This window comes from Pygocentrus nattereri, chromosome 11 (genome assembly GCF_015220715.1).
Source record: "Pygocentrus nattereri isolate fPygNat1 chromosome 11, fPygNat1.pri, whole genome shotgun sequence".
In the NCBI taxonomy this organism is placed as follows: Eukaryota; Metazoa; Chordata; class Actinopteri; order Characiformes; family Serrasalmidae; genus Pygocentrus; species Pygocentrus nattereri.
Window position 1 is genome coordinate 39,713,646 of NC_051221.1, and position 25,986 is coordinate 39,739,631.

The following is a 25,986-nucleotide window of genomic DNA, read 5'->3' on the forward strand; positions in this document are numbered from 1 at the left end:
GGCCTAGCCCTAGTGATAGGTGGTCAAAGGCCTTTAAATATTTACCCGGCTGTTAATTATCTTTGTTAATTGTTATCTTTTAGTATGTTGTATGCATAAGACATCATGCAAGTTCATAAAGCTTGGTGCATGTTCAGTCATGTCAAGTTAATTACTGGGCCAGTTTAGATACATATCTTATGAAGCTTGCTTGTATCTTACTCTGTGACTGTATACAGAGCTAATATGATGCCCTTCATCTTCAGTAGTCTTAGATTTACCCTTGTACTTTATCTTTTTATGCTAACACATGAACCCACATGCAAGAAAGACCTGCTGTGGCCTCTGAGGCTTTGCGAACTGACCTGTATGGTGAATTCCCAAACTACTGTTTAAATTTGCTGGGTTGTGGAAAAACACTGGTGGAGCTCCAGCAGCTCTAGGCTTAGTCATACAAGAGTTACTATCACACTAGCTAGCTAACATTGCTCTCTTGAACTAGTGCAAAAACATCCTTCATCCTTGATAAGCACCTAGTAAGTGTATGTGAATAATACATGTTGGCTAATTAACTGAAAATGTGCACTTTAGCAGAGTTTGATGGAGCACAAGGGTTGCTATAGAATAGTGGAGCTTTGCACCCATGATGCTGTGTCCTCCTTAAGTCTTAGTAGGGATGCCAAATAAATTAATGATGAAGGCATTAGTCTGTTATATTGGGTTTCATTTACAGCAATCAGTCGTTCATTTTGTATATTGACAAGAAAAATGACTGATGTAATGCTTAAAATCTAGGCCTCAGTGGGCCCAGCTGAGGTTAGAAATGCAACTATATATATATATATATATATATATATATATATCATTAAAAAAAAAAAAAATATATATATATATATATATATATATATATATATATATATATATATATAAAGCATAAAAATATATATATAGTATTTAATATATATATATATATATATATATATATATATATATATATATATATAAAATTTAAATGCAACAAATGCTTCCTGTTGTTCATGAGTTACAGTGCAAGTTGAGTTGGAGTGAGTTTACTGTGTCCCTTGTTTGTTTAAGGTATGGTTGGTCTCCATGAGGCTGGAGTTTGGTTTTGAAAGTGATATTTGCTCGGTCTAATAGATTAAGATTGAGGGGTCTACCTGCATCATACCTATAGCCAGTTATTAGAAATAATGGCCTGATAATGGCATTCTTTGATTAGAGAGAGTTGGTCATGTTACTCATGTATATTTTATTCTATATTTTATGCTTTGTTTTATTTTTGTTAATTTATTTTTAAAAAGAATGTCTTAACATGGCTGCTGAGATTTTTTTTCCCCCCCTGCTGTCCTAGCCGTCTGCTTCTCAGATCCACATATGTTCTTATACCATTCAGTCACCAACTTGCTGTGTTCAAGCAGCACGTGCTTGATTTGCCAAATATAATAGACACATCCTTTCCCTCCCAGTCAGTGGACAAGGAACATTGTGTTGAATCCATGCCTTTAAGTCTGTTGTCTGTGTGACGGTGCGTGCCCACTGAACCTCTTGGCCGCAGCCATGTGTTGCTAACCCAGTCATATGGGCCATGTAATGATGTGAATTCAACTGGTCAGCGCCTGCTTGGCAGCACGTAGATAGTTGTTTTGTTTGTCCAATAGAACATGGCCTTCTAATCGTCCTCACTCAGTCCTGAATACACGCTGTGGAGAGCCTGGTACGTGCTATGTTCCAAACACTTCAACCTAGCACAAGGTGACGAGACATGTTCCCAGCCCCCTCATGAGTGCTCGCTCACTCTCACTTGCTTGCCTCCCTTTGATTTTTGCTTGGGGAGAAGGAATCGCCATCGTTATTTATAGTTGGGTAGAAAGTGGGTTGTCTCTTCCCTGATGAACACTATCTACATAATGAGGCACAGTTCAGCACCATTTGGATCAAGCTTATTCCTCCTCACTCAGTGTCACCCTCTTATACCATCAAGCTAACCCCCTCCCCCTCCACATGGCATTAGCTGAATTTCACCTTTGATTGGAATTCTTAATTGAAAGACAGGATTAGGCACTTTGGCTAGGAAAAGAAAGGTTGTTGCCAACTTCTGCTGGATTGATCACCTCTCTACTAGTGCTTGCAGGAAAGATAATTAGCTCTGAATGTTGGTGTTTTATTTTTTTTATTTTTTTTAAGAACTTTCTTTTTGAAGATTATGTATATAGGTTAAATCCTAAGTATTTACCCTGAGCATAAATTTCTTCCACAAGCAAAGGCATAGTCTGCTGTCATTGCATTTTGAACTTTCTCTAACTCAAACATGATTTTGAACAGATTTTAGCTTCCTGTACTCTGTTTCTGGTTGAGCTAGCACCCCAACCCCCCAGCCCAAAACTCTTGTGGTGTTGCCCTGAATGAACCGAATCTAAAAACTTCCATCTGCCTTGCAGCACCTGGCAGTGCAGAATCAGCAAGCCCGAACACCTGACGCTTACAGGAACATAAGTTTCCCTCCACCGAACGTTTCGACTCTTCTATTTTTAATACAATGACAGGCGACTAGGGCATTAATTCATATGCTCCTGGCCACGTCTGCAATGCGGAGGTCTCAAATAGGTATTTTCTGATGGGTTTTTGACAAAAGAGAGAACATGACCTGATTTGCATCTTATTTTAGTTTCTGTTTACAGTTTTAGAATGTGCCTTGCTTTATGTGACTGTCATTCAGAGCCAAGAGCTCTAATCTGATCAGCACAGTGATACCCTTACTCAGCCATTTCTAACCTGTCAGCATGTGGAGGGTGTGGGTAGGGCAGAATTATTTGAAATTCAAAAAAGGGGGAGGAAAGCAGGTAGCGGGAGGATATTTAGGGGGAGAATTGAGGATCCTGCAGAGTAGAAGTTAAAGGTGGCTCACTTTGGATAAGAGTCATTCAAGAGTGAATTTGTTTGTTATGAATGATTTGATTAGTTAATTTAAAAACATTGATTTTAAAAAAAAAATGAATCCTTCTCCTTTTCAACCCATCCCTCTCCCCTTCCTTTTCTGTCCCTCAGGAAAAGAACAAGGACAAGGACAAGCGCTTCCGTCCACTATATGACATTCCTTACATGTTCGAGGCCAGAGAATTCCTGAGGAAGAAGCTGATAGGAAAAAAGGTGAGGTCTTAATACTGAGTTGTAATAGATTAACTTGTCAATTAATGTGCTCATTTAGTTTTACCTATGGTTTGCTTTTACTTTTCATACTCTTAGTGACTTGAACCCAGATATGAAGGCAAAGACTTAAAACACGACCATGTTTTTCCTGGAGTCAGGTTCCCACCATAATTGTACAGTGGGATAAAAGTGCAAGGTCGGGGGCCAAAATCACTTCATCATGTAGGGCTGTGTTAAATGGTAATGGGTTGTGTAAAGTGAGGTTTATAGCTTGGGCTTTAAAACATGCAGGGTAATGACATGTTCCTGCTGTGAGGTCCATTTAATGTAGAACCTCAGTGTGAGTCACATATTTGCTATATATTTGCACATATATTCAATCTTTTGTGGCTTCATAAATATAGCAAGACCTCTTTCCCACTGGGATTTCACCAGCGTACACACATGGGCATCTGTCCTTTACAAGTCTGTTTTCTTGACCTGTGATCGTCTCTGAATGTGAACAGATAAAAGTGAAAATGAACTGGAGAGGAGGATCCGGTGTGATTGCATGTTGCAGGTTATTTCCTGCATTGCAAGTTCAGCTACTCTGTATTCTTCATCCTTAATTCATACAGGCCAGCAGTGGCTAGCCTAAGGCCTGACACACACCACTTTTTGGTCAGTCTGTTACAAGAACATTATTTTCGAATGATTTTCTTTTGTGTGTCTGGGAACTTGGTGCTTACTTTATACAGTAAACATGGAAAGTGTTTTTAGAAATGTTTGTTTGTTTCGTTTTGTTGTTGCTAGGACACAAGGTTGTGTGTTCGTGTGTGTATAATGGGCCTTTGGCTGCGAGGCGAGAAACACTTCTGTCTCTGGCTACCTTGGCAACAGCAGTGACCAAATTTAACAAAATTCAGCACTCTATTAAAGAGTGTGAGATAAAAACGGGTCCTTTACAATGACTGGACCTCTTTACTATTCAAAGACAGGCCAATTTTTATCCTGAGTAAAATGTCTCATCTGCTGCTGTGTATTGATGTCCAAAACTGATGGATGCAACGATTGCACTGTAGTATTTCACTTTCTTGTTATTACTGCTTAAGGTTTACACCAGGAGTCTCCTCATAACCTGCACACTGCTTGCTGTAGAGTGCGTTAAGACTCAGTTTACTGCCTCCAGTTTCCCTCAGACTTCATTAAATAGCTGTGTTTGTGTCAAAGTCCAGCCTGAATTGATGGTCTGACGCCTCCTCCAATCTCCTTGGTAACAGTCCAGGGCACCCTTTAGAAGTTTTCAGAGACGTCTGAGACTATATATCTGCATGTAGGAGCCAGACATGTTGCGTAGAATGTCAGTTGCATCTGTATGCATCTCCGCATGCCTTCATACCTGCTGTACCTTAGCTGTCAGCTCAGCAAGAGGAGAGGGGAAGGGGAGGAGCAGAGAGATACTGTACTTGGAGTCCGTTTCAGGCCATGCTCTCTCCTTTGAAAAGAGCACTGAGAGGATGGGCTCAGAGAGGGGAATTTACTGTGGACTGGGGAGCGGTGAGAAAGCCGCAAAGAAGCGCTTTTCTTTTCAGCCTCCTCGCTCCCACCCCTCTCCAAAAAAAAAAAAAAATGTACCCCACCCAGTCCCCCCCACCTTGCGTATTGAAGCAGCGCTCACTCGTGACATAATCCAAAGCTAGATTTGGCTAACTTTATAAGTAGCACTTCTGTAGAGGGTCTCAGCCTCAGCGAAAAAGTCAAATGAAAATGTTGCATTAATCCACTTATCAGGAAAGAGCACATTCGGATAATCCCGCCCGCTCAAAGTGGTTCCTGTTATGTGGGTGCGAGTATACTGCAAGCGTTTGAGTTTCGCAAGTGTGTGTGTGCATTTGTATGTGAGGTGAAAGAGAGGGAGAGAGAAGCAAGCGAGAAGTGTTTGATGTCTGTGTTTACGTGAATGCACACAGAACCAAAGTTCTTACTTGTTTTTTTCCCCGTTTTGCACAGGGCACACTCAGTTTCACTTATTTATTTATTTTTGTCTGGGGTTGGTCTGTGCCGTTGTTGTGGTGTATGTACACGAGTGTTTTTGTACTCCAGGAGAATTGCAGACCCATGTAATTGTCGTTGAACAAAGCAGGCAGCACTGGGTGCATGGAGGATAGCAAATGCAGACACATGAAGTCGTCCCTTGTCTGAGCTTTAGAGGGAGTTACAGCCATGTGTGGGCCCGGCAGCTCACATTTAATCCATAAAATATGGATTACAGCCTTTCCCCACTACACCTAGCCCAAGTGCCTTAGATTCCTCACTCAGGGATGTAAGCCTGCAAAGCCCTCATGTTCAGCTATGCACGGCTCACCTTCACTCTTGAACATATACACACATGAGCAAGCGTTTAACCTGTGGTGCACAGGCTCAGGGCTAATACCCCACCCAAGGAATTGCATCGGCATGATGGTGCTCCTTCCAGTAGAAGTGTGTCTTACAAGGCTGTCAGATTGAATTTCATGGTTTGATTGTCCAACAAAATGACATTCGGGTCTATTATAGTAGCTTCATGCTGTAAAATGCACTTTTTCATGCTTACTTTACTCTTATGTATTATTGAATTGTGCCATTGTTACCTGTGTGACTGTGCTTAATGCCGAGCTACAAAAGATGACAATTTTATCTCTTTAAAACCTCTGAATATTTCACTGAAGCCTCTCCTAATGTAAAGCTCTCCGAATGTAAAGCTATGCTTCAGCAGTCAAATGGAAGTCATTCATGTACCTAATAGCTCCTTGTTGTTGCAGATGTGTTGGAGTAAAGAATATTTGATGTAATTCACTTGTTAATTAAACAGAGTAAAGCGAATTTTGTGAAAGTGGAATGTGTAGGAGCCGTCTTTACTAAGTGCTATTGACACTTAAAATGGTGGAATGCAGTTTAAATCATCACAAATAGCTGTGCTAATAGACCTGGAAAAGGTTTCTCAGAAGTAAAGCTGGAATAACAGACAATCATAGGTAATAGTTCTAAACAGTTATGACTTAGTTGGAGTGGCCTGTGCGAAACTTCAAAAGGCACTCTGATGGGATGCACTGTCTTTCTTTAAGGTCCATTAATAAAGATGGGTTTGCATTTCATTGTTCACCAGAGATGTTGACTTTCAGGAATGCTTTCAAATGGGCTGCTTCTGCATTGCGTTGTCTGTAACAGGTCATTGTTGGGGTTCCTTATAGGTGAATAGTGCATAGTATATGGCCACCAAAATAGGTCTGATCACTTGGTGTGTGGGACTGCGCAAAGTTCCAGAGCTGCTTTGCTTTGAGATGCTATTAGTTAGCTAGACATTGCCTAGTGAAAACTCTTAAATCCATCATCTGCTTTCCAGATGGCTGCTCTTGCACTCTGTCTCTCGCTTGGGTTTTAATTCCCTCCGACTTTCTCAATCGCTCCCACTTGCAATTTCTCTTGTACTCTCACTTTCTGTCTCACCTTCACTCTTACTCATCACTTTTCATTCATTCTCTCTCTCTGTCTGTCTCTTTCTTTCTTTCTCTCTCTCTGTCTGTCTGTCTGTCTCTTTCTTTCTCTCTCTCTGTCTGTCTCTTTCTTTCTTTCTCTCTCTCTGTCTGTCTGTCTCTTTCTTTCTCTCTCTCTCTCTGTCTGTCTCTTTCTTTCTCTCTCTCTGTCTGTCTGTCTCTTTCTTTCTCTCTCTCTGTCTGTCTCTTTCTTTCTTTCTCTCTCTCTGTCTGTCTGTCTCTTTCTTTCTCTCTCTCTCTCTGTCTGTCTCTTTCTTTCTCTCTCTCTGTCTGTCTGTCTCTTTCTTTCTTTCTCTCTCTGTCTGTCTGTCTGTCTGTCTCTTTCTTTCTTTCTCTCTCTGTCTGTCTGTCTGTCTGTCTCTTTCTTTCTTTCTCTCTCTCTCTGTCTGTCTGTCTCTTTCTTTCTTTCTCTCTCTCTCTGTCTGTCTGTCTCTTTCTTTTTCTCTCTGTCTGTCTGTCTCTTTCTTTCTCTCTCTCTCTCTCTCTCTCTCTCTCTCTCTCTCTCTCTCTCTCTCTCTCTCTCTCTCTTTCTTTCTTTCTTTCTTTCTTTCTTTCTTTCTTTCTTTCTTTCTTTCTTTCTTTCTTTCTTTCTTTCTTTCTTTCTTTCTTTCTTTCTTTCTTTCTTTCTTTCTTTCTTTCTTTCTTTTTTTTTCTTCTCTCTCTCTCTCTCTCTCTCCTCTCACATTGCATACTCTTTGGCACATTAGCTCCGGGGGGGGGGGGTAATATTGTGTTAATTATGTATTTTTATTTGTTCTTTAAGGGGAGTGCTGGTTGAGCTGATTACTCCTGCATATTAGAGCTGAGCAGTCTCCTCCAAACAGAGGGAGAGAGGTTGGGAGATGAAAGTGTTTCATTTGTTGAGGCAGGCACAGGGTCTGTGAAACTGCACATGTAAGAGTCTATACAGTATACAGGATTCCTTGACAAAACGAATTTTCATTATATCCATCAGACTGAGTAACATTCTTCTCTCTCTCTGTGGCAGATGGATAGATCAGACAAAAGTTTTCATGCTAAGGGTCCTGTTTTCTGTTGCTTTATTATATGTGCCATACCTTTTGACATTTAGACCACTCTGGAGCCCTAAAACATGCTTTCTAATGTGAGAGTGTGTCATGTTCCTGATCTGAAAAACATTTCAAGAGCATAGCATCCATCTCTGCACCCCAGCAGAGTGTCTGAGAGTGAGGCAGGAAGACTGTGTCCTTGTCCTCGTGCTGGGCCTGTGCCTTCCAGATTAATATCCGCTCGCCTCTCCAACAGCCGGGGCGACAGGCTATCCGTCCTGTTCTTTGTATGGCCATCAAGAATTTGATGGCAGTGGAATGGCCAGGTTTGAGCCTCCCCCTGGGTAGGAATGTGTCCTTTCTCTAAATACCTGTTCCTGTGTGTTTGCTCAGCGTTAATGAGGAAAAGCAAGAGGCTGTCTGTTCCCCATGGGAGGGTACAATAGCCTCCATCAGAGATGGGCACAGATGGGGACCAAATCTGACACAGGAGCACTTTGTTTACACTGCTGTCTCCTGGTTCATTGTGAAATGATCGGTTTGCGGTTGCCAGAGACAGTTATGCTATCCTCCCATCTTGGATAGGACTGTTCTGGTTCAGTTATTAAGTATTTGCTGGAGAGTTCTGCTAGCACTGGAGTTCTATTGATATTGCTCATGTTTACTATATTTACACTTTGGATGTCGATGGCCCTGACCCCCCCCAACCCCACCCTCTGCTTGTTCCCCATACGTGATAAACAGTTTCCATGTATGGTTGGTACTCCTCTAGGGAGATCTACAGTCTAGCCTGACATGATTTACACTGACTGAGGGTGACCTTGGATAGTAGCCCACAGACAAACACACACACAGATGTGTGTTTGTCTGTACACATTTTTCTCTCACATTGTCTCTCAGGCCCTCACTGGATGACACTGTACGATACATCCGTCTTTTACCAGAGAATGTATTGTTTTGTTCTGTACCAGTCATTTAGATGATTTGTAAATTCTCGGGATGGAACACAAATTAGAGGTGTTGCTCTTTTGAGGCATGATTCTGTCACACTTGATGTTTTGTTATAAGCAGCCAAACGGCAAATATTTCATATGAGAATCCAGTGGTCACTTCATATCTCCATAGCTGGACCCCTGACAGATTCAAGGTTGCTTGTTGGAGTATTGCCTTTTGGGTGTGACTGACTGGAGTGCTTTGCGTGTGCTCTCAGGTCAACGTCACTGTGGATTACATCAGAGCTGCCACTACTGCTGCAGAAACTGGCCCTGTCCCTGCCTTCCCAGAACGCACCTGTGCCACAGTTACCATTGGAGGAATGTAAGTACAGCTGCAATTCATGAATATCAATCCCTCTGAGTCAACACTTTTGATTTTCCTGTGTATTTAAATTGCAACCTTGTTTTCATCAAATGTTCAGCAAAATGTGAATAAAACCAATAAAAGACAACATATCAAATGTTGAAACTGTGAAATTGTATTGTTTTTGAAAGAGAGATGCCCACTTTGGATTTGATGCCAGCAACACAAAAAAATCTGCAAATGCTGCTGTCTTCTCTGGGCCTGAGCTCATTTATGGTAGACTGAGGAGAAGTGAGAAAGTATTCTGTGGTCCAATCAAAATGTAACTTTTTTTTGGAAATTATGAATGCTTTATCCTTTGAAATAAAAATTAGAGGGACTATCCGGCTTATCAGCGCATAGTTTAAAAGCCAGCATCTGTGGCTTAGTGCGCATGGCATGTGTGACTTTGGACATCTGTGAAGACACCATAGAGAGAGAGAGAGAGAGAGAGAGAGAGAGAGAGAGAGATTTTATATATATATATATATATATATATATATATATATATATATATATAGTGTGTATATGTGTATGTATATATAATATTTTGGAGCAGCATATGCTGCCATTTAGATGACACAATTTTCAGGGAAGGCCTTGCTTATTTCAGCAAGACGATGCCATACCACATTTTGCATATCACAACAGCATGGCTCGTAGTGAAGAGTCTGTGTTAAACTGGCCTGTCTGAAATTCAGACCGGTCACCCGTTGGAAACATTTGGTGTATTATGAAATAAAAAAGCAAAGGAGACGAACTGTTGAGCAGCTGAAATCCTATATCAAGCAAGAATGGGAAAACGGTTCACTTTCAGAACTACAGCTATTTATCAGTATCAGTTTCCAAACGCTTTCAGAATGTTGTTAAGAGGAGTTGATGCAACAGAGCGCATTGCTCTCTTTTGTCATTTACATTTTGCACAGCGTTCCAACATTCTTGGGAATAGGTTTGTAATATACAATTCTTGATGTGTGGCTTAATGGAATGTAGTAATGAGTTTTTTGGATGTTATATCAGTTCCCAAAGCTTAGGGTCTTTCTTACTGTGGCATATTTTGAAGGAAGCTGTTAGATCAATTTCTTTGTGAAGGATATAAATTTTATGGAGCTTGCAAGTTGTGTATCACTTTAAATTTTACCTGAACTAGTTTGATGAAGCTAGCAAACTTCCTGCCTGCAGTGCTGCTCATTAAAAATGTAGATTCCTGGAAGAGAGACTAATGAACAAGGCCTAATAAAATTTAGAAACCCCTAAATATACCTACTTCCCCTCATTTTGATGCCTTTCTTCAAAGGGTAAAATAAGGTTAGCTGAGCTCAGATCCAAAACCTCTAGGATGGGGGAAGTCCACTTGAGTTTCAGTGTAGTTTTTATTTATTTATTTGCCTGACTGGGCAGTTGAAATAAGTTTCTGTCCCTAAAATGATCCTGAGCCATTTATTGTTAAATTTTGGTGATTTTCAACACTGCTATCCCAGCTTAGTGTTTTACTTGCCCTGCAGTAGTTAATATTGAACACTGAGTGTGTGTCCGCACTGTCTCATACACAACACGCACACTCTCATATGTAAGGCCATGATGCAGGAGTGTTAGGTCATTCTATGCTCAAGGCTGAACTGATTACCCAGCACGCCCTAACGAACAGCAACGAGCAGAGTGGGTAACAGGTGGCACCCAGATCCTGGGGCTGAGCCACATAGCTGCATGACCTGCATCTTCTGGTGCACCATATTTCTGCTTGCTCCCATAGTTAGATCTGGCTTTCACGTCATACCAAAATGCTGCACAGATATAGACTAAACAGTGAGTTTTCCTCCCTTTGCTGCAATAACTGCCTCTGCTGTTCTGGCAAGGCTTTACACTAGATTTTGAAAGTGGGGATTTTGTGCTTTTCCCACTAAAAGACAGAAGTCACTGAGACAGAAGACTTTTTGACGGTTTGACTGTCTAGTCATAACATGTCTGTATATTCTGCACATGCAAAGCTCTTCTATGACCAGCTATGCTGCCTCCTGATAATTTCTACTGCTAGATTCTGTATTAGAATGCCAAGGACTCTGCAGTATGGATAGTGCAATTGATGAATGAATAATGCATAAACCTCATGATTACAAGGTTTTAAATATATTTTTATCAGAGCAGGATGGTCAAATCATAAAGTCTTTCAATCAAGTTGGCTTTGTGTTTCTGATTAACTTTTGTTCACCTCATTTTGCCCCACTCATGACTTTATCTCCACCAGTCCTGATTTCTGTAGTCATGGGGGAGTCGGCGTCCAGGTGTCATGCTCGTGTGTAATGGATGGAGGCTGGCAAACAAGAACATCACTACAGCAGGGCTGCTTCACTCATTGTGAGCTGCTCAATTTGTAATTTGAAAATGAGCAGGAAAAAAACCCTCTTGTTCCAGATGTAGAAGTGGGACAGGAGGGAAATAAGTTTGTGCACTTTAATCTGATCCCCCCCCCCCCCAATCAGTCGTCTCCACCTGCTTATGCAGTACCTCCCTTCTGACACTTAACTTGATTCTCCAATTAAAGCCCAGACTTACAGTTGTGGTAGTGGTGGTATAACAAGGAGTTAACCTCACAATACCGATAGTTTTTAATCTGATTTGCCTCCAGGAGGATTGCTTCCTACTCAGTGTAAAAGCCTGAACACTGGAAAACCAACCCCTGCTTTCAGAGGCCTTTCAGTCTTATCTCTCTCTCTCTCTCTCTCTCTCTCTCTCTCTCTCTCTCTCTCTCTCTCTCTCTCTCTCTCTCCAGAAATATTGCTGAGGCCCTGGTCAGTAAAGGCCTTGCTACAGTAATCAGATATCGTCAGGATGATGATCAGAGATCCTCTCACTATGATGAGCTGCTTGCTGCAGAGGCAAGGTAAGACCACACCCACAAACAAAACAACTAGTCTTAATGCTTGGGTTCCTCTCCACTCTGAGAGATCAGTAGCTGTGCAGGTTGGTCCTCCATGTACTTCTGCTTTTCTTTCTATTGGCCTGTTTTGAATTTCTCTGTTGTTGATGCAGATGTCTTCCAGACATTAAGTGATACACCTGTGTGTGTGTGTGTGTATAAATAAATAAAAAAGCTTTTGTTGCTGTATGATTTAAGATGTGGAGAGGTGGGAAGTGTAGAGGTTAAGTTGCTTGTGAAGTCTGGGTAAGGTGTAGGGAGGATAAACTAAGTCTGATTCCAGGTGAGACCATCAGGGACGGTCTGACTGGGAATCCCTTTTATGTGAGGCAGTAAGTCAGAGCCAGTAAGTCATCTGAATTCTCATTTCATATAGACAGTAACAGTCCTGTGACTTTCACCACATTGTGTTAAATCACACCTTCCTTAACACATTGTCCATGAATATAATTATATGGATTACTGGTTCAGAGGGATGCAGAGGTGTAGATTGAGCTTAATGCACTGGACATGATTAAGATCAGGGGGTCTGCCACAGACCAAGCTTGGGATGGAAAGTGTGGCATCGTTTTTTTCTCTTTTTATACACACTGCATTTCTCTCCATTTTTCTCTCTCCTCTTTCTCTGCGTAATGTTGCCTTATGTACTAGGATGAGAGACACGGTGGTCTCAAATTTATTTTTAGAAGTGATTGCTGGTTGTTACCCCATACCCTCTGAGAAATCTACCTTAGCGCGCACACACGCGCTCAGTCTCCCACACTCAGTCTCCCACAGAACAAGATTAGACACTAGGGAAGATAGAGCCACCTTTAGACCCAGATCCATCTGCCTTAAAGAGGCCGAAGTCTTGTACCTCGTTCTCTACAGCCTGTCTGTAATCTGCAGGGGCCTGTGGGCTCTACCGCTCTTACTTACCAGCATTTCACAGGGCTCCAATTTTCCTTATGCACTATTAATGCCTCCCCACATAGCACAGGAGGGCACACTGTTTTGTTCCTATAATACACAGTGCCTCTGTAATAGGCTTTGCTAATGCTGCTGTATGATGCCTTAGAGTGCAGAGCCACTGGGTCTGGATTACCCATAAGAAACAGTAAAGGACTTTTATGCCTCCAGCAGCTTGTTGGCGGGTGAACAGGGGCTGTGTGGATGGCTATCCTGTTTAAGTGTTGATTTCTCTGGCCAGAGCTGCGATGGTTTTCTGGGCTTTATGGTCCAAAGGAATGCTCCATCTGTCTCCAGTATAGCCCCTCTTTAATACCCTCAATGACTGGCCGTAATGCTGTTTGCTTGAATCATTGCAGGGCCATCAAGAATGGAAAAGGACTTCACAGCAAGAAGGAGGTACCCATTCACAGAGTGGCTGACATCTCAGGGGTAGGTGTATGTTTCATGTTTGTTTCTTGTGTGTTTGCAAGAGGTGTGTAGATGCACATTTTATCTTTTTTTCCCTTTTTCCTGATTTGAGCTTGTGAAGATCGATCTTAGAAAAATCTTGTATCTCTGAGTTTACACCCCTCCCCCCAATAAATATACGGTGTGGATGTAAATGGGTGCCTTCTTTCCAAGCTTTAGTTGTATAATTGCTGCTCTCTAACCCACGTCTCAATCTCTGTGATGCTGGAGTCCTCTGACAGCAGATTCATGATGGCTCTAGCTTCCATTTCCCTTCACATTAATTTGATGAAGGCCTCTCTAAATATAGCCCGCTCCATTAATAAAGTAATCTCAGTTGTAGCGCTTAAGTTGTTTACGTGTGCCAGGGGCCAGGGCCATGCTGGGTATGAATCTTGATTGGGCTGCTCACCAAATGAAGATTAAATTTTACTCGGGCCAATAAAGTTTGTTAGCTCAGTAATGAGAGAAGATATACTCCTCCCTCTGCATGTAAAACATGAATGACGTTTAACAGCCTCTGACTTTGTGTGTCTCTCTCTCTCTCTCTCTCTCTCTCTCTCTCTCTCTCTCTCTCTCTCTCTCTCTCTCTCTCTCTCTCTCTCTCTCTCTCTCTCTCTCTCTCTGTCTGTCTGTCTGTCTGTCTGTCTGTCTGTCTGTCTGTCTGTCTGTCTGTCTGTCTCTCTCTCTCTCTCTCTCTCTCTCTCTCTCTCTCTCTCTCTCTCTCTCTCTCTCTCTCTCTCTCTCTCTCTCTCTCTCTCTCTCTCTCTGTCTCTGTCTCTGTCTCTCTCTCTCTGTCTCTGTCTCTCTCTCTGTCTGCCTCCTTCCCACCTGACCTGCAACTCCCTCTGTCTTAAATCTCAAGTTTATGAGGACACTCCTCCAGTTTTAATGAACTACATTTCACTCTTCTGTGCAGTTTGTCGCCTGGGCTTATAGAGAAGAAGAATTTAGGAGGCACATCACTAGCCTTTTACCTGAGTGAAAGCTAGTGTGATCAGTTGTGTGTGTGTGTGTGTGTGTGTGTGTGTGTGTGTGTGTTGGGGTATCCAGAGATCTCCAGGTTCTGGCTGTTTTTGATGGCATTTTGAACTGCAGTTCCACTTTCAACAGCTTCTTATAATGAGCTTTTTAATTAGACAGATCCAAAAATAGCTTCTGGTATATGTAGCGTTATCCTTACATTCCTGTCCTCTGTCAGCTCTGTCTCCTCTGTCTCAGGGAGAAGAAAAAAATCTGTGTGGGTCACAGCTGTAGGATATTTCCAGCTGGAGTGGGTGGCTCTCTCTTTGGCCCAGGGTGACTCACAGGAAACAGCTTGACTTAAATTAAACCTTCATACCCCAGTCTCTAAGCATCCGCATACCTATCTGTAAAACCGCTGGCTGTCAGACTTGAAAAAATGAGCACATAACCACTGAAATTAAACATGTCCTTTCCACTTAAAATGGCATTGCTTATATTCGTATATGACTTTCTCTTTTCTCTATTATCTCGTCTATATCTCAAATATAAATGTACGATAGAAGCTATCATTTAAGTTAAAGATGTGTGATACCCATATAGATTATTTGTGTTTCTTGTATTTCGACCGCATTATGCGGTTGATAGTAGTTAGCACATCTCCTCCAGATCCAAAACGCCATCATGTGAGCTATTGCGTATTTTTGTTCATCTGAATTTCTGTTCTGTCCCATTCTATTTCAATCTTGGCCTCGATGCATGGGGAGCTGCATGATATTGCCTTATCAAGATTAATTGCTGTGAATGATCTACACACAATAAGGAAAGGATAAATAAATTGAACACAGCAAATGATTATATTCTTTCAGTTCTGGTGGGAAAAAAGGCTGGAAAGTGGGAATCCTGAGTTGTTGCTGAGGTGTAGTTGACACCTTGTTGTGCATTTCTCGTTACTCCACTAGCATTATTAGGCAGAAACAGCTATAGGTTAAAGAACATTTTACGATTAAGTGCCTTTTTGCATATTTCTGTGCAGGAGACCCAAAAAGCCAAGCAGTTCCTGCCATTCCTGCAGAGGGCGGGCCGTTCGGAGGCAGTGGTTGAATATGTGTTCAGTGGTTCCAGACTCAAGCTCTACATGCCCAAAGAGACGTGTCTCATCACCTTCTTGCTCGCTGGTAAGAGTCAAATGAACTCAGTGGCTTTTTCCTGTCAGGCAGGTCACATGCTGCAGGCACACTGCATGTAGCTGATCTTTGTATCAAGGTCCTGGAATACGAGCTTATCTTCAGGTTAGGATCCTTTATACCAGGGGAAAGGACGGCTTTTTGCAGCCTGTGGTCAGACATGCACAATTGTTTTCTGTTCCCATCGCCCCCCCGCCCCCCCCAATTTAACGGTAGCTTCTTTCACACCATAAATACGATTGATTGTCCGCATCTACTCATAGTCTGCATCTAAATTAGAAATGGCTGAACTATCAGTATCAAGTGAAAAATACTTTAATTAAATACAGTAATATGAATACAATATACAGTGTAATATTTAAAACAGAATATACAAACACAAAGTAGCACATGTGGGAACAAGGCACTAAATTGCAAGTAGCAAGTTAATCTCAATACTTCACTGTTGATGCTTCGCTTGTTTACAGCTTATGGAGGCGAAATAAAATAAACTGAGCATAAGCACAGTAAAAGACATTTGATGACATTGCTGTTTATTCAATTTATGGCAGGAAACAAATTCATTTAGATGAAAAATAATTGACTGTGTAGAGTCTCGTCTCCAGTCAGACGCCTCTTTACGCTTTACTTTGGGTCTTTCTGAGTCATGACACTGAAGTCTGTCAGTCATTTGTGTTAATGTCGAACTCGAGACCACAGCTCTGCAAAATAATGCACAGAGAGACAAAGTAGAACTCCTATACAGCATTGAAGTGTGGGCAGGTCCAAATAAACGAACCTACTAACAGAAGAACAAAGTCATAACACTTTTCTAGAAATCTGCGAATGGTCCTGCAGATATGCTCTGTACTTGTTTTGGTGCATTTATAGACTGGATGAGTTATATGACTGTAAATTAACATATGACCAGTGGCAAATTGATGAATGGATGCATTTCCATTTAACAATGCTATTAGGCTGCAGTCACTAATGAACAGCAGAAATCAATAGTTTTTTCCTTAAATATATCCTCATTCTCGCCTTCCGCCCAATGACCGCTGGGATAGGCTCCTGCGCCCCTCCCGCGACCCTGACAGAGAAGCGGCTTAGGAAATGGATGGATGGATATCCTCATTCTCTCAACCTGCTCAAACCACATCTAGGTTTTCGTTAAGGACTTGCTAATATGATTTAGGGAAGGGTTTTTGAGCTGTGGGCCGTAGACTGTAAGTGGACCGTGAAGCACCCTCAGGTGGTCCTTAGGCCCTTAAGAGACCAGTGATTTGCACTTTGTCATTAAAAAAAGAAATAAGTTTTTAACCCCTTAAATGGCCAGGACCCACTGCTGGATCCAGAGTTTTACTACACAGTTCTATAATCCAAGAATAAATATGCAAGTTTGCTTGTAGTCCATGTAGTCACTGAATGAACCTAGGATTTAAAAAAGTTTGAAATGAGCCAAATAGGTTACTGCTGTGCTTTTCTCACTCAGTTTGTAATTAGCACATATAACCTCCCTGCAAAATATGGTCTATTGTCAAGTGAATGTTTTTAATATTTCTCATTTTGAGACTGTTGTGACTTTATCATAAGGCCATTTAACTTACTTGTAAATCTTTTTTTTGTTTGTTTTAGGTAATTATATTAAGCCATTCTCTCTTATATTGGCAGATAAGTTGACTTATTTGAAGCATATTTCTTCAAACATGCAAAATTAGCTGCCAGTTAGCTGGTGAAATTATTGGACCATTTATCACATACTATTTAACTTGCTAAGAAACCATTTTTGCAGTGCTAAAGTTAAGACCAGTACAAAAGAATCTTCACTTTCACTTGCTTCCAAAAATCAGAATGCAGCTCATTTCTACCTTCACAGGTTTCATAGAGGCTTGTAGGTGCTAGATTACATTTATTGGTTCTATTGATGCTATTTTTAAACAAACATTTCAGTTGAAAATTATTTATAAAAAGAAACTCTAGAAATTGTCAGCATACGCTGTGTAGAATGTGTTTGTGTGATACACGTGCATGCCGTTGAAATTTTGTCTAAAGTGGCTGCGTGTAGTGTTTAGAAATGGTGAAGTTAGCAAGAAGTGATGCTGTGTTCAACTTGGTATGAGAAGGTTGAGAGATGTTTTAGGGGATATGTTAATGGAAATGCCAAACCATGTCTTAGTTGAGAATTCAATTCATGCCAAACCTTTTCTTTAAGAACTCCTGTAATTCAACTCAACGAGTCCAACCCAAATGCAAACCGTTCTCTTGAATAATCACTTTAGTTCACTTGTGTGTCTGTCTCTTTATCTCTCTCTCATATATGTGTGTGTGTGTGTGTGTGTGTGTGTGTGTGTGTGTGTGTGTGTGTGTGTGTGTGTACTGCTCAAAAAAATAAATGGAACACTTAAACAACGCAATATAACTCCAAGTAAATCAAACTTCTGTGAAATCAAACTGTCCACTTAGGAAGCAACACTGACTGACAATCAGTTTCACAGCTGTTGTGCAAATGGAACAGACAACAGGTGGAAGTTATTGGCGATTAGCAAGACACACTCAATGAAGGAGTGGTTCTGCAGGTGGGGACCACAGACCACTTCTCAGTACCTTTCTGCTTTCTGGCTGATGTTTTGGTCACTTTTGAATGTTGGTGGTCTTTCACACTCGTGGTCGCATGAGACGGACTCTACAACCCACACAAGTGGCTCAGGTAGTGCAGCTCATCCAGGATGGCACATCAATGCGAGCGGTGGCAAGAAGGTTTGCTGTGTCTGTCATGCGTAGTGTCCAGAGGCTGGAGGCGCTACCAGGAGACAGGCCAGTACACCAGGAGACGTGGAGGAGGCTGTAGGAGGGCAACAACCCAGCAGCGGGACGGCTACCTACGCCTTTGTGCAAGGAGGAACAGGAGGAGCTGCCAGAGCCCTGCAAAATGACCTCCAGCAGGCCACAAATGTGCATGTGTCTGCACAAACGGTTAGAAACCGACTCTGAGGGCCCGACGTCCACAGATGGGGGTTGTGCTCACAGCCCAACATCGTGCCGGATGCTTGGCATTTGCCAGAGAACACCAGGATTGGCAAATTCGCCACTGGCGCCCTGTGCTCTTCACAGATGAAAGCAGGTTCACACTGGGCAGATGTGACAGGCGTGACAGAGTCTGGAGACGCCATGGAGAGCGATCTGCTGCCTGCAACATCCTTCAGCATGACCGGTTTGGCAGTGGGTCAGTAATGGTGTGGGGTGGCATTTCTTTGGAGGGCCGCACAGCCCTCCATGTGCTTGCCAGAGGTAGCCTGACTGCCATTAGGTACCGAGATGAGATCCTCAGACGCCTTGTGATACCATATGCTGGTGCGGTTGGCCCTGGGATCCTCCTAATGCAGGACAATGCTAGACCTCATGTGGCTGAAGTGTGTCAGCAGTTCCTGCAAGATGAAGGCATTGAAGCTATGGACTGGCCCGCCCGTTCCCCTGACCTGATGTCCCAGATGTGCTCAACCGGATTCATGTCTCGCTCCATCCACCAACGCCACATTGCACCACAGACTGTCCAGGAGTTGGCAGATGCTTTAGTCCAGGTACAGGCACGTGGAGGCCACACACAATACTGAGCCTCATTTTGACTTGTTTTAGGGGCATCACATCAAAGTTGGATCAGCCTGTCGTGTGTTTTTCCACTTTAATTTTGTGTGTGACTCCAAATCCAGGCCTCCATTGGTTAATAAATTTGATTTCCATTGATGATTTTTGTGTGATTTTGTTGTCGGCACATTCAACTTTGTACAGAACAGAGTATTTAATGAGAATCTTTCATTCATTCAAATCTAGGATGTGTTATTTGAGTGTTCCCCTTATTTTTTTTGAGCAGTGTCTGTCTCTGTCTGTCTCTGTCTGTCTCTAGGTCTATTCTTTTATTTTCACATTTTCAATTCTTCTAACTGATTTGTTGTGTTGTATTAATCTACAGCTAGTCGTTGAGGAGCATCAGATCTTTTGATTCTCATAGAGGTTGGTGTGCTGGTCTCCTGGTTTTCACTCAGATGGTTTACAGTATTTGTGGCCCTGGCCATCCGATGCTACTATGAATAGTGAAGGACTCAATCTCAGTCGAGTTGAAAGGCCACGGTGGTTAGCTTCGAGGGCAGGCCTTTTACTAGTCTACCCTCTTGTATGTGTCTTTGTGTGAGAGAAATAAAAATTTTTGGATCTGGCTGTCTGTGCTGTAGAAATGTAGAGATCATATTTACATCTGAAAACCATATCCAGTAAATTTATTACGTAACAAATGAATACAATTTCAGAAATGAATTCTGTGCATGATTTGCTACATCTTGCCACATGCCACAATTTTCTATGGATTTCCTGATGGATGCTTCTGCTCTTTGTGGCTTCAGTTGTTAGTCAGTGTGCTCCAATTCATTAAAGCCAGTTTAAGGTCTTATTTTGCTGTCGAGCTGCTGTTTCCATCAGTGCAAGATTAATCACTGCGTGAAGCTACAGGAGTTTGGCTTCCATTTACTCTGTTATGGAAGAGTCATCATCTACCTCTGTCCCCACCCAGAGTAATTATTTACCTCCAAAACCAAGAGAGAGGAAGGAGGCCTCCCTGTAGGAGGACATACATTCACCCCCCGCTTTAGCCGTGCTTAATGACGCGTGCCGGCACTGTAGATATTTCAATTAATTCGGTAATTTGTTTCTAAGTGTCTTCCATTGTTTTTCCATGCTCGTCCGGTTCTTTTGTAATTAGTTTTTCCATGAGGGATTTTTTTTGACTCAATCCCTGCTGCAACGGCAACAAGGCACTTTGGTCACTCACTTTTTTTTTTTTTTTTTTTTTTTTTTCTCCCTTCCCTGTTCTTCCTCAAGCAGTAGCTCCCCTCAGGGTGTCTTTCTTTCGCTCATGTTCCTTCCATTGCTGGTTTGCTTGTCTGTCCCCGTCCCCCCCGCCGCCTGATCACTGAAATTGTTTTATTCCATCAGGCTTATTACCAGAGCCTATTAAAGGCATTTCAGCAGCAGGTGGCGGCTGGTCTGATGAAGCCATTTGCCGTAGACCAGAGACAGCATGCGAGTTCTGTAATACACTTGCATTAGGCTGAAATGAATGCTGATGGCAACAAACTGTCGCTCCTTGTTCTTGAGCCAAGATGATTATAACTTCTCCTTTTTTTTTCTTTCCTTTTTTTCTTCCCTTGTGAACTTTTTATAGTGCAAATAGTTGTGAGCTGTTACCTTGAGGCCTGTGCCCATTTATTGAGCCTACGTGACCTTATGCTTGCTGTAGTTCTGTCTCCTTTTTGTTCGGCCTTTTATCATGATTATCTTTATGTTTTCTTCAGCATGGTGGCAGTCTCCAACTGCTTAACCGTCAGTTTCTCTGTGGTCAGATGGTTCGTGTGCAGACTCTTGCCCTAAACACACATACATGACTTGTCCCTTGAGTATATCTGAGCTGTATTTGTTTCTGAGCATGTATACAAGTTGTATGAAGGGAGAAGCGGCATTTGGGCCTGTAATCATTCTACATATACGTTCCATGTTAAAGCCCACTCTAAGCACATGCAGCCAATTAATTGCACTCATGGCCTCAAGTGGCAGAAAGGTCTGATAATACCAAGACCCCGATGAGAGAGAGAGGAGCGTGCAGTGCTTTCATTCACTCATGCTTTCATTACGCCTCTCAGACTCCTATTAATGTTGCCATGGAGGAGGCTTCCCACGGGTGAGCTGGCAAAGGTTACCGCATTAAAACTCAGAAATCCCCTTCACTCCCCATATTTTTTTTTTTTAATTCTCTCACTCCCTTTCCATGTTTACATATCCATTTTCTTACATGACTTGCTGTATGCATATTTCATTCTGCCACAGGAATGCACTTCTGCTCAATGAAATAAACATGCTCAGATGCTGGAGTAGGCACCTTGGCCGCAGTAACAGGAGATAAGAGCCATTTGATGGCGCTTGTTGCTATACACCCTTAAAACTTGTCACCTGTTTATTTATTTGCTGAATTTTAAGAACTATATTGGAGCTTTATTTTTTGTTGACAGGTTAAAGGTAGTTGATCATTTTAAACAATTTATAATTTAATACAAAATCTTAATACAAAAGTCTTCCAGAGAGTAAATTGTCAGTTTTCCCACTCACTCATTCTTTGGTAATGAAATATCTGTTAAAATGGCAGAGTGCAGCTTTAATTCCAAAGAAGCGGTGCAGAATCTGTTGGGAGTAAAGTCGGTGCGTGAAATTTCATGTTGTGTTTATTTTTACATTACCCTGCCTTGTTTCTTTTTTTGTGAGGACTTCTCTCTGTGTTTGTGTGTGTGTACACAAGCGCGCGCACACACACTCTTGCCTCCTGCTGAGGCCAGCTGTGCATCCCTGTGTCCTTAGCTACACCCCTCTGTTCATTCTCTCCACTTCCTTCATCGTAAGGACCACAAATCCCCACCACCACCCCCACCCCCTGGAGAGATGCCCTTTCTTATTTCCAGCCGGGAGACAGATAGAGATGCTTCCAGTCATAGCTAAAGGGAGGAGGAGAGGAGAGGTAGCTGAGAAGCAGACATCAAAGTGTGCTGTGTGGGCCAAGGGACTTGGGAAGACATGGGAGGGCGTGGTGGGGAGTTGGGGCTGCTCCTTCCGTTTCTGGGCCGCCTCTCATCCCGCTGCAATTTTCAGAAGCTTCAGAACTTCTCTCATGCAGCACATCCAGCTCAGGTGCTTCAGAGAGGAGGTCAGTCTGCAGTTGTGGGCTAGTTCTAGCTTTTCTTTCTTTAACCTTTCACTGTTCTTCTCTCTGATCTGCTTGTGTAGTTTCTTTTGAGAGAACTTTTGAGGTAAAAATTTTTCCTCATACCATCTAGTGCCCTTATAACTAAAGCTGCACCAACAAAAATCAAATCTGTGTGCAAAGAGACCTTTAATATGACAGAGCAAGAGTGAATTCGCAAATTAGTGTGTTTGTGGACACATTATATCGCCACATTCTGAAACCATAGACATTAACTTTCTGTTAATTTTCTGTAAATTCTGACGAATTTTGAATGAACAGATTTGGTTAGAAAAAGTCTCATCACCTAATATTAACATATAATTAAACATGAACAGTAAACATGTGCCAGCAGGCTGGAAAACTGCTAGAAAACTGTAAAATTGAACTGCTCACAAAAGTGTCTGTCTGAAAACGTTGTCTTCTGCACTTTTTCTGTTCACTGAATGATATGCCATCACATTAGTTTGTTGAGGTAACACTGAGAACATATTATTTATTCTTTTTCAGTTCTAGCTAACTCCAGCAAGAGTACTTGGCCTAGCTGCAACGTTTAGAAACATGTCCTTGGCATCACTTTTGCTTTATGGCCAACATACTTCATTGTAGCAGATTATATATACTAATATACTTATTTACATAACAAGTATATACATATTTATATACATACGAATATACTTAGTCTTAAAACAAGCAAAGCTAGTGCACTTGATAGCCCTGTTTAAAGCATATCAGTTTCACTTGAGTTGTTGACTTGTATTTTTTTTCTCCCTGTGTTTCTGTGATGCAGCAATTTAAATACCCAAATAGTGATTGCAGTATTTAAGTACTGGTACCTGGAACAGTTAACAAGCGCACACGACTACCTGCGTTCTATATCAGCTCTCTGTCCCTTTTCTGCTATAACAGCCTTCACTCTTCTGGGAAGGCTTTACACTAGATTTTAGAACATGACTGCTGGGATTTGCTCAGTATTAGTGAGGTCAGGTACTGATGTTGGGCCATGAGGGCTGACTCAGTCACTGTTCCAGTTCATACCAAAGGTGTTGGATGAGATTGGTGTCAGGGCTCTGTGCAGGTCTGGCAAGTTTTTCCACACCAAGCATTTCTTTCTGGAACTCACTCTGTGGAGCATCATCATGGTTAAACAGGAAAGGACCTTCCTCAAACTGTTGTCACCAAGTTGGAAACTCAAAGTTTAGAGCAGTGGTTCTCAAGCTTTTCCTCAAGGTCACTCAGATGGACCAGATTTTTGCTCCAACGTAGCTTGTAATACATAGGGACAGAGTTTCTTTGGCAGCTTCAAAGGAGCATTGTGAGAACCAGTGCTTTAGAATGTAACTGTATGCTTGAACTGTGGACCCCCACCATGAAAACAGACTGTTTTCATCCTCCACCAAACTTTTCATTTTGTGCTATACCTTTGGTCAGGTGGTGTTCAACTGCTGTCTGCCAAGCTCTGAAACTACAGAAACGCTCTCAATAAGATTAATAATGCCCACTATACATAGTCTTACTCAGAACTCTGAATGCCCTTTGTTATGGTTAAATAATGGTGTTGTGTGTTGTTTTTTTTTTGTTTTTTTTGTTTTTTTGTAATTGGATAAAGATGCCATATTGTATTCAGAATGTACAGGATGCGTTCTCTACAGTGAAGACAGGTTTATTTTTCTGATTTGTGCTTTGAGTTCTTTTATTCTCTGTGTTCTGATTGATATCATTTTAGTGCCTTAAATTTGTACCCCTGTCTGTTCAGACTAAATGTCTTCTGCCGTTCAGTAAGCGACATTCAGTAGATAAAATGGGTGACATTTGTCATTGTGTGCTGGTGTGTGAGGCACTCTTATCGTGTCTAGGAGCTGTAGTTTGAGCGTGGCTCGCGCTGCAGCGCTGCAGCTTATGGTGAATCACTGTTCCTGGAAAAACAAAAGCGGTAGTGCCGCATTAGCCGTGTGCGTGCATGTGTGTCTCCAGAAAAGATGCTTTTAGAAAAGGGACACAGTACAATTTGTTCAGTCAAGTCCCTCTCATGTGAATGAGTTCATTATGAATTTCTCCTATCTCTGTTTTGATTAGCAGTAGCTCTTCAGCATATTTAGAAGGTTGTAAATTAAGTGTGTGCCTGCAGCATGTCGGCTTTTCCGGAATCATTGTCCTGTTCTGTACATTTCATGATAAAATGGACAAAAAAGTTGTACGTTGGGGGTACAGGCCTGGGGGTAATGTTCCATGGCGAGCGCCTGGTGGCCGGGCAGCCCATGTAACCCGGCCGGGCTAAGCCTGAAGAGGCAACGTGGGGAGGCCATGTGGACCCACCACCCGCAAGGTCCAGCATGGGGTAGCGGTGCAGTGCCGTATTGACAGTGGGGAGGCCCTTGGTGGCCTAGGCCCCTGCGGCAGAAACTGGCTCTTGGTACATGGAATGTAACCTCACTGGGGCGGAAGGAGCCGGAACTTATGCAGGAGGTTGAAAGGTACCAACTAGATATAGTTGGGCTCACCTCCACCCAGTGTTGGCTCTGGAACCAAACTCCTGAATAGGGGTTGGTCTCTCTTCTACTCAGGGGTTGCACAGAGTGAGAGGTGCCGGGCCGGTGTGGGGATACTCACGGGTCCCCGGCTGGTGACCATGTAGTTGGAGTTTGTCCTGGTGGACAAGAGGGGATGCGAATGCGAATTAAAATCGCAGAGAGGTAAAATTTGACTGTCTGTGCTTATGCACCAAACAGGTCAGAGTATTCGGCCTTCTTGGAGCGAGTGGGCAGGGTTCTGGAAAGGGTCCCGCCTACAGACTCCATAGTCTTACTGGGAGACTTCAACGCTCACATTGGCAATGACTGGGCGACCTGGAGAGGCGTGATTGGGAAGAACGGCCTGCCCGATCTAAACCTGAATGGTGAATTGTTATTGGACTTGTCCATAACGAACACAAAGTTCGAACACAAGGATGTTCATAAGTGTACATGGTACCAGAGCTCCTTGGGTCAGATGTCAGTGATCGACTTTGTTGTCGTTTCATCTGACTCTGACTACCAGAGACTCCTGGGGTGTCAAGTTCCATTTCCCTGGAGGAGGTCACTGAGGTAGTTGGTAAGCTCCTCAGTGGCAAGGCACCGGGGGTGGATGAGATTCGTTCAGAGATGCTTAAGGCTCTGGATATTGTGGGGCTGTCATGGCTAACACGCCTCTGCAATATTGCATGGACCTCGGGAACAGTAGCCTTGGATTGGCAGACCGGGATGGTGGTCCCTATTTTTATAAAGGGGGGCCAGAGGGTGTGTGCTAACTATCGGGGTATCACACTGCTCAGCCTCCCTGGGAAAGTTTATGCAAAGGTGCTGGAAAGGAGACTCTGACTGATAGTTGAACCTCAGATTGAGGAGGAACCTCTCACAGATTGTTGAGGGGGCATGGGAGTTTGCCAACCCCCCAGTGTACATGTGTTTTGTGGACTTGGAGAAGGCTTATGCCGGTGTTCCTCGATATATCTTGTGGGAGGTCCTCCGGGAGTATGGTGTCCATCCGGTCCATCCAATCTCTGTACTCCTGGAGTGAGAGCTGTGTCCGTATACTCGGCATTAAGTTAGTTCTTCCGGGAGGAGCTCAGAGTAGAGCTGCTACTCCTCCGCATTGAGAGGAGTCAGCTGAGGTGGTTCGGGCATCTGATCCGGATGCGCCCTGGACGCCTCCCGGTGGGGGTGTTCCAGGCACGGCCTACGGGACAAGACCCTGGGGTTGTCCAAGGACCCGCTGGAGGGAT

At 42.7% G+C, this 25,986-nt stretch overlaps 1 protein-coding gene across 1 annotated transcript in view; it reads left to right on the forward strand.

Moving 5' to 3' along the window:
* Positions 1 to 25,986, forward strand: part of snd1 (staphylococcal nuclease and tudor domain containing 1) — a 163,606-nt gene that overhangs the window by 20,678 nt on the left and 116,942 nt on the right. Inside the window, exons 11-15 of the mRNA XM_017706457.2 lie at positions 3,046 to 3,147; positions 8,880 to 8,986; positions 11,778 to 11,888; positions 13,232 to 13,304; positions 15,322 to 15,463. Of these exons, the coding sequence (XP_017561946.1) occupies positions 3,046 to 3,147; positions 8,880 to 8,986; positions 11,778 to 11,888; positions 13,232 to 13,304; positions 15,322 to 15,463 (535 nt within the window). The remainder of the gene's footprint in view (positions 1 to 3,045; positions 3,148 to 8,879; positions 8,987 to 11,777; positions 11,889 to 13,231; positions 13,305 to 15,321; positions 15,464 to 25,986) is intronic.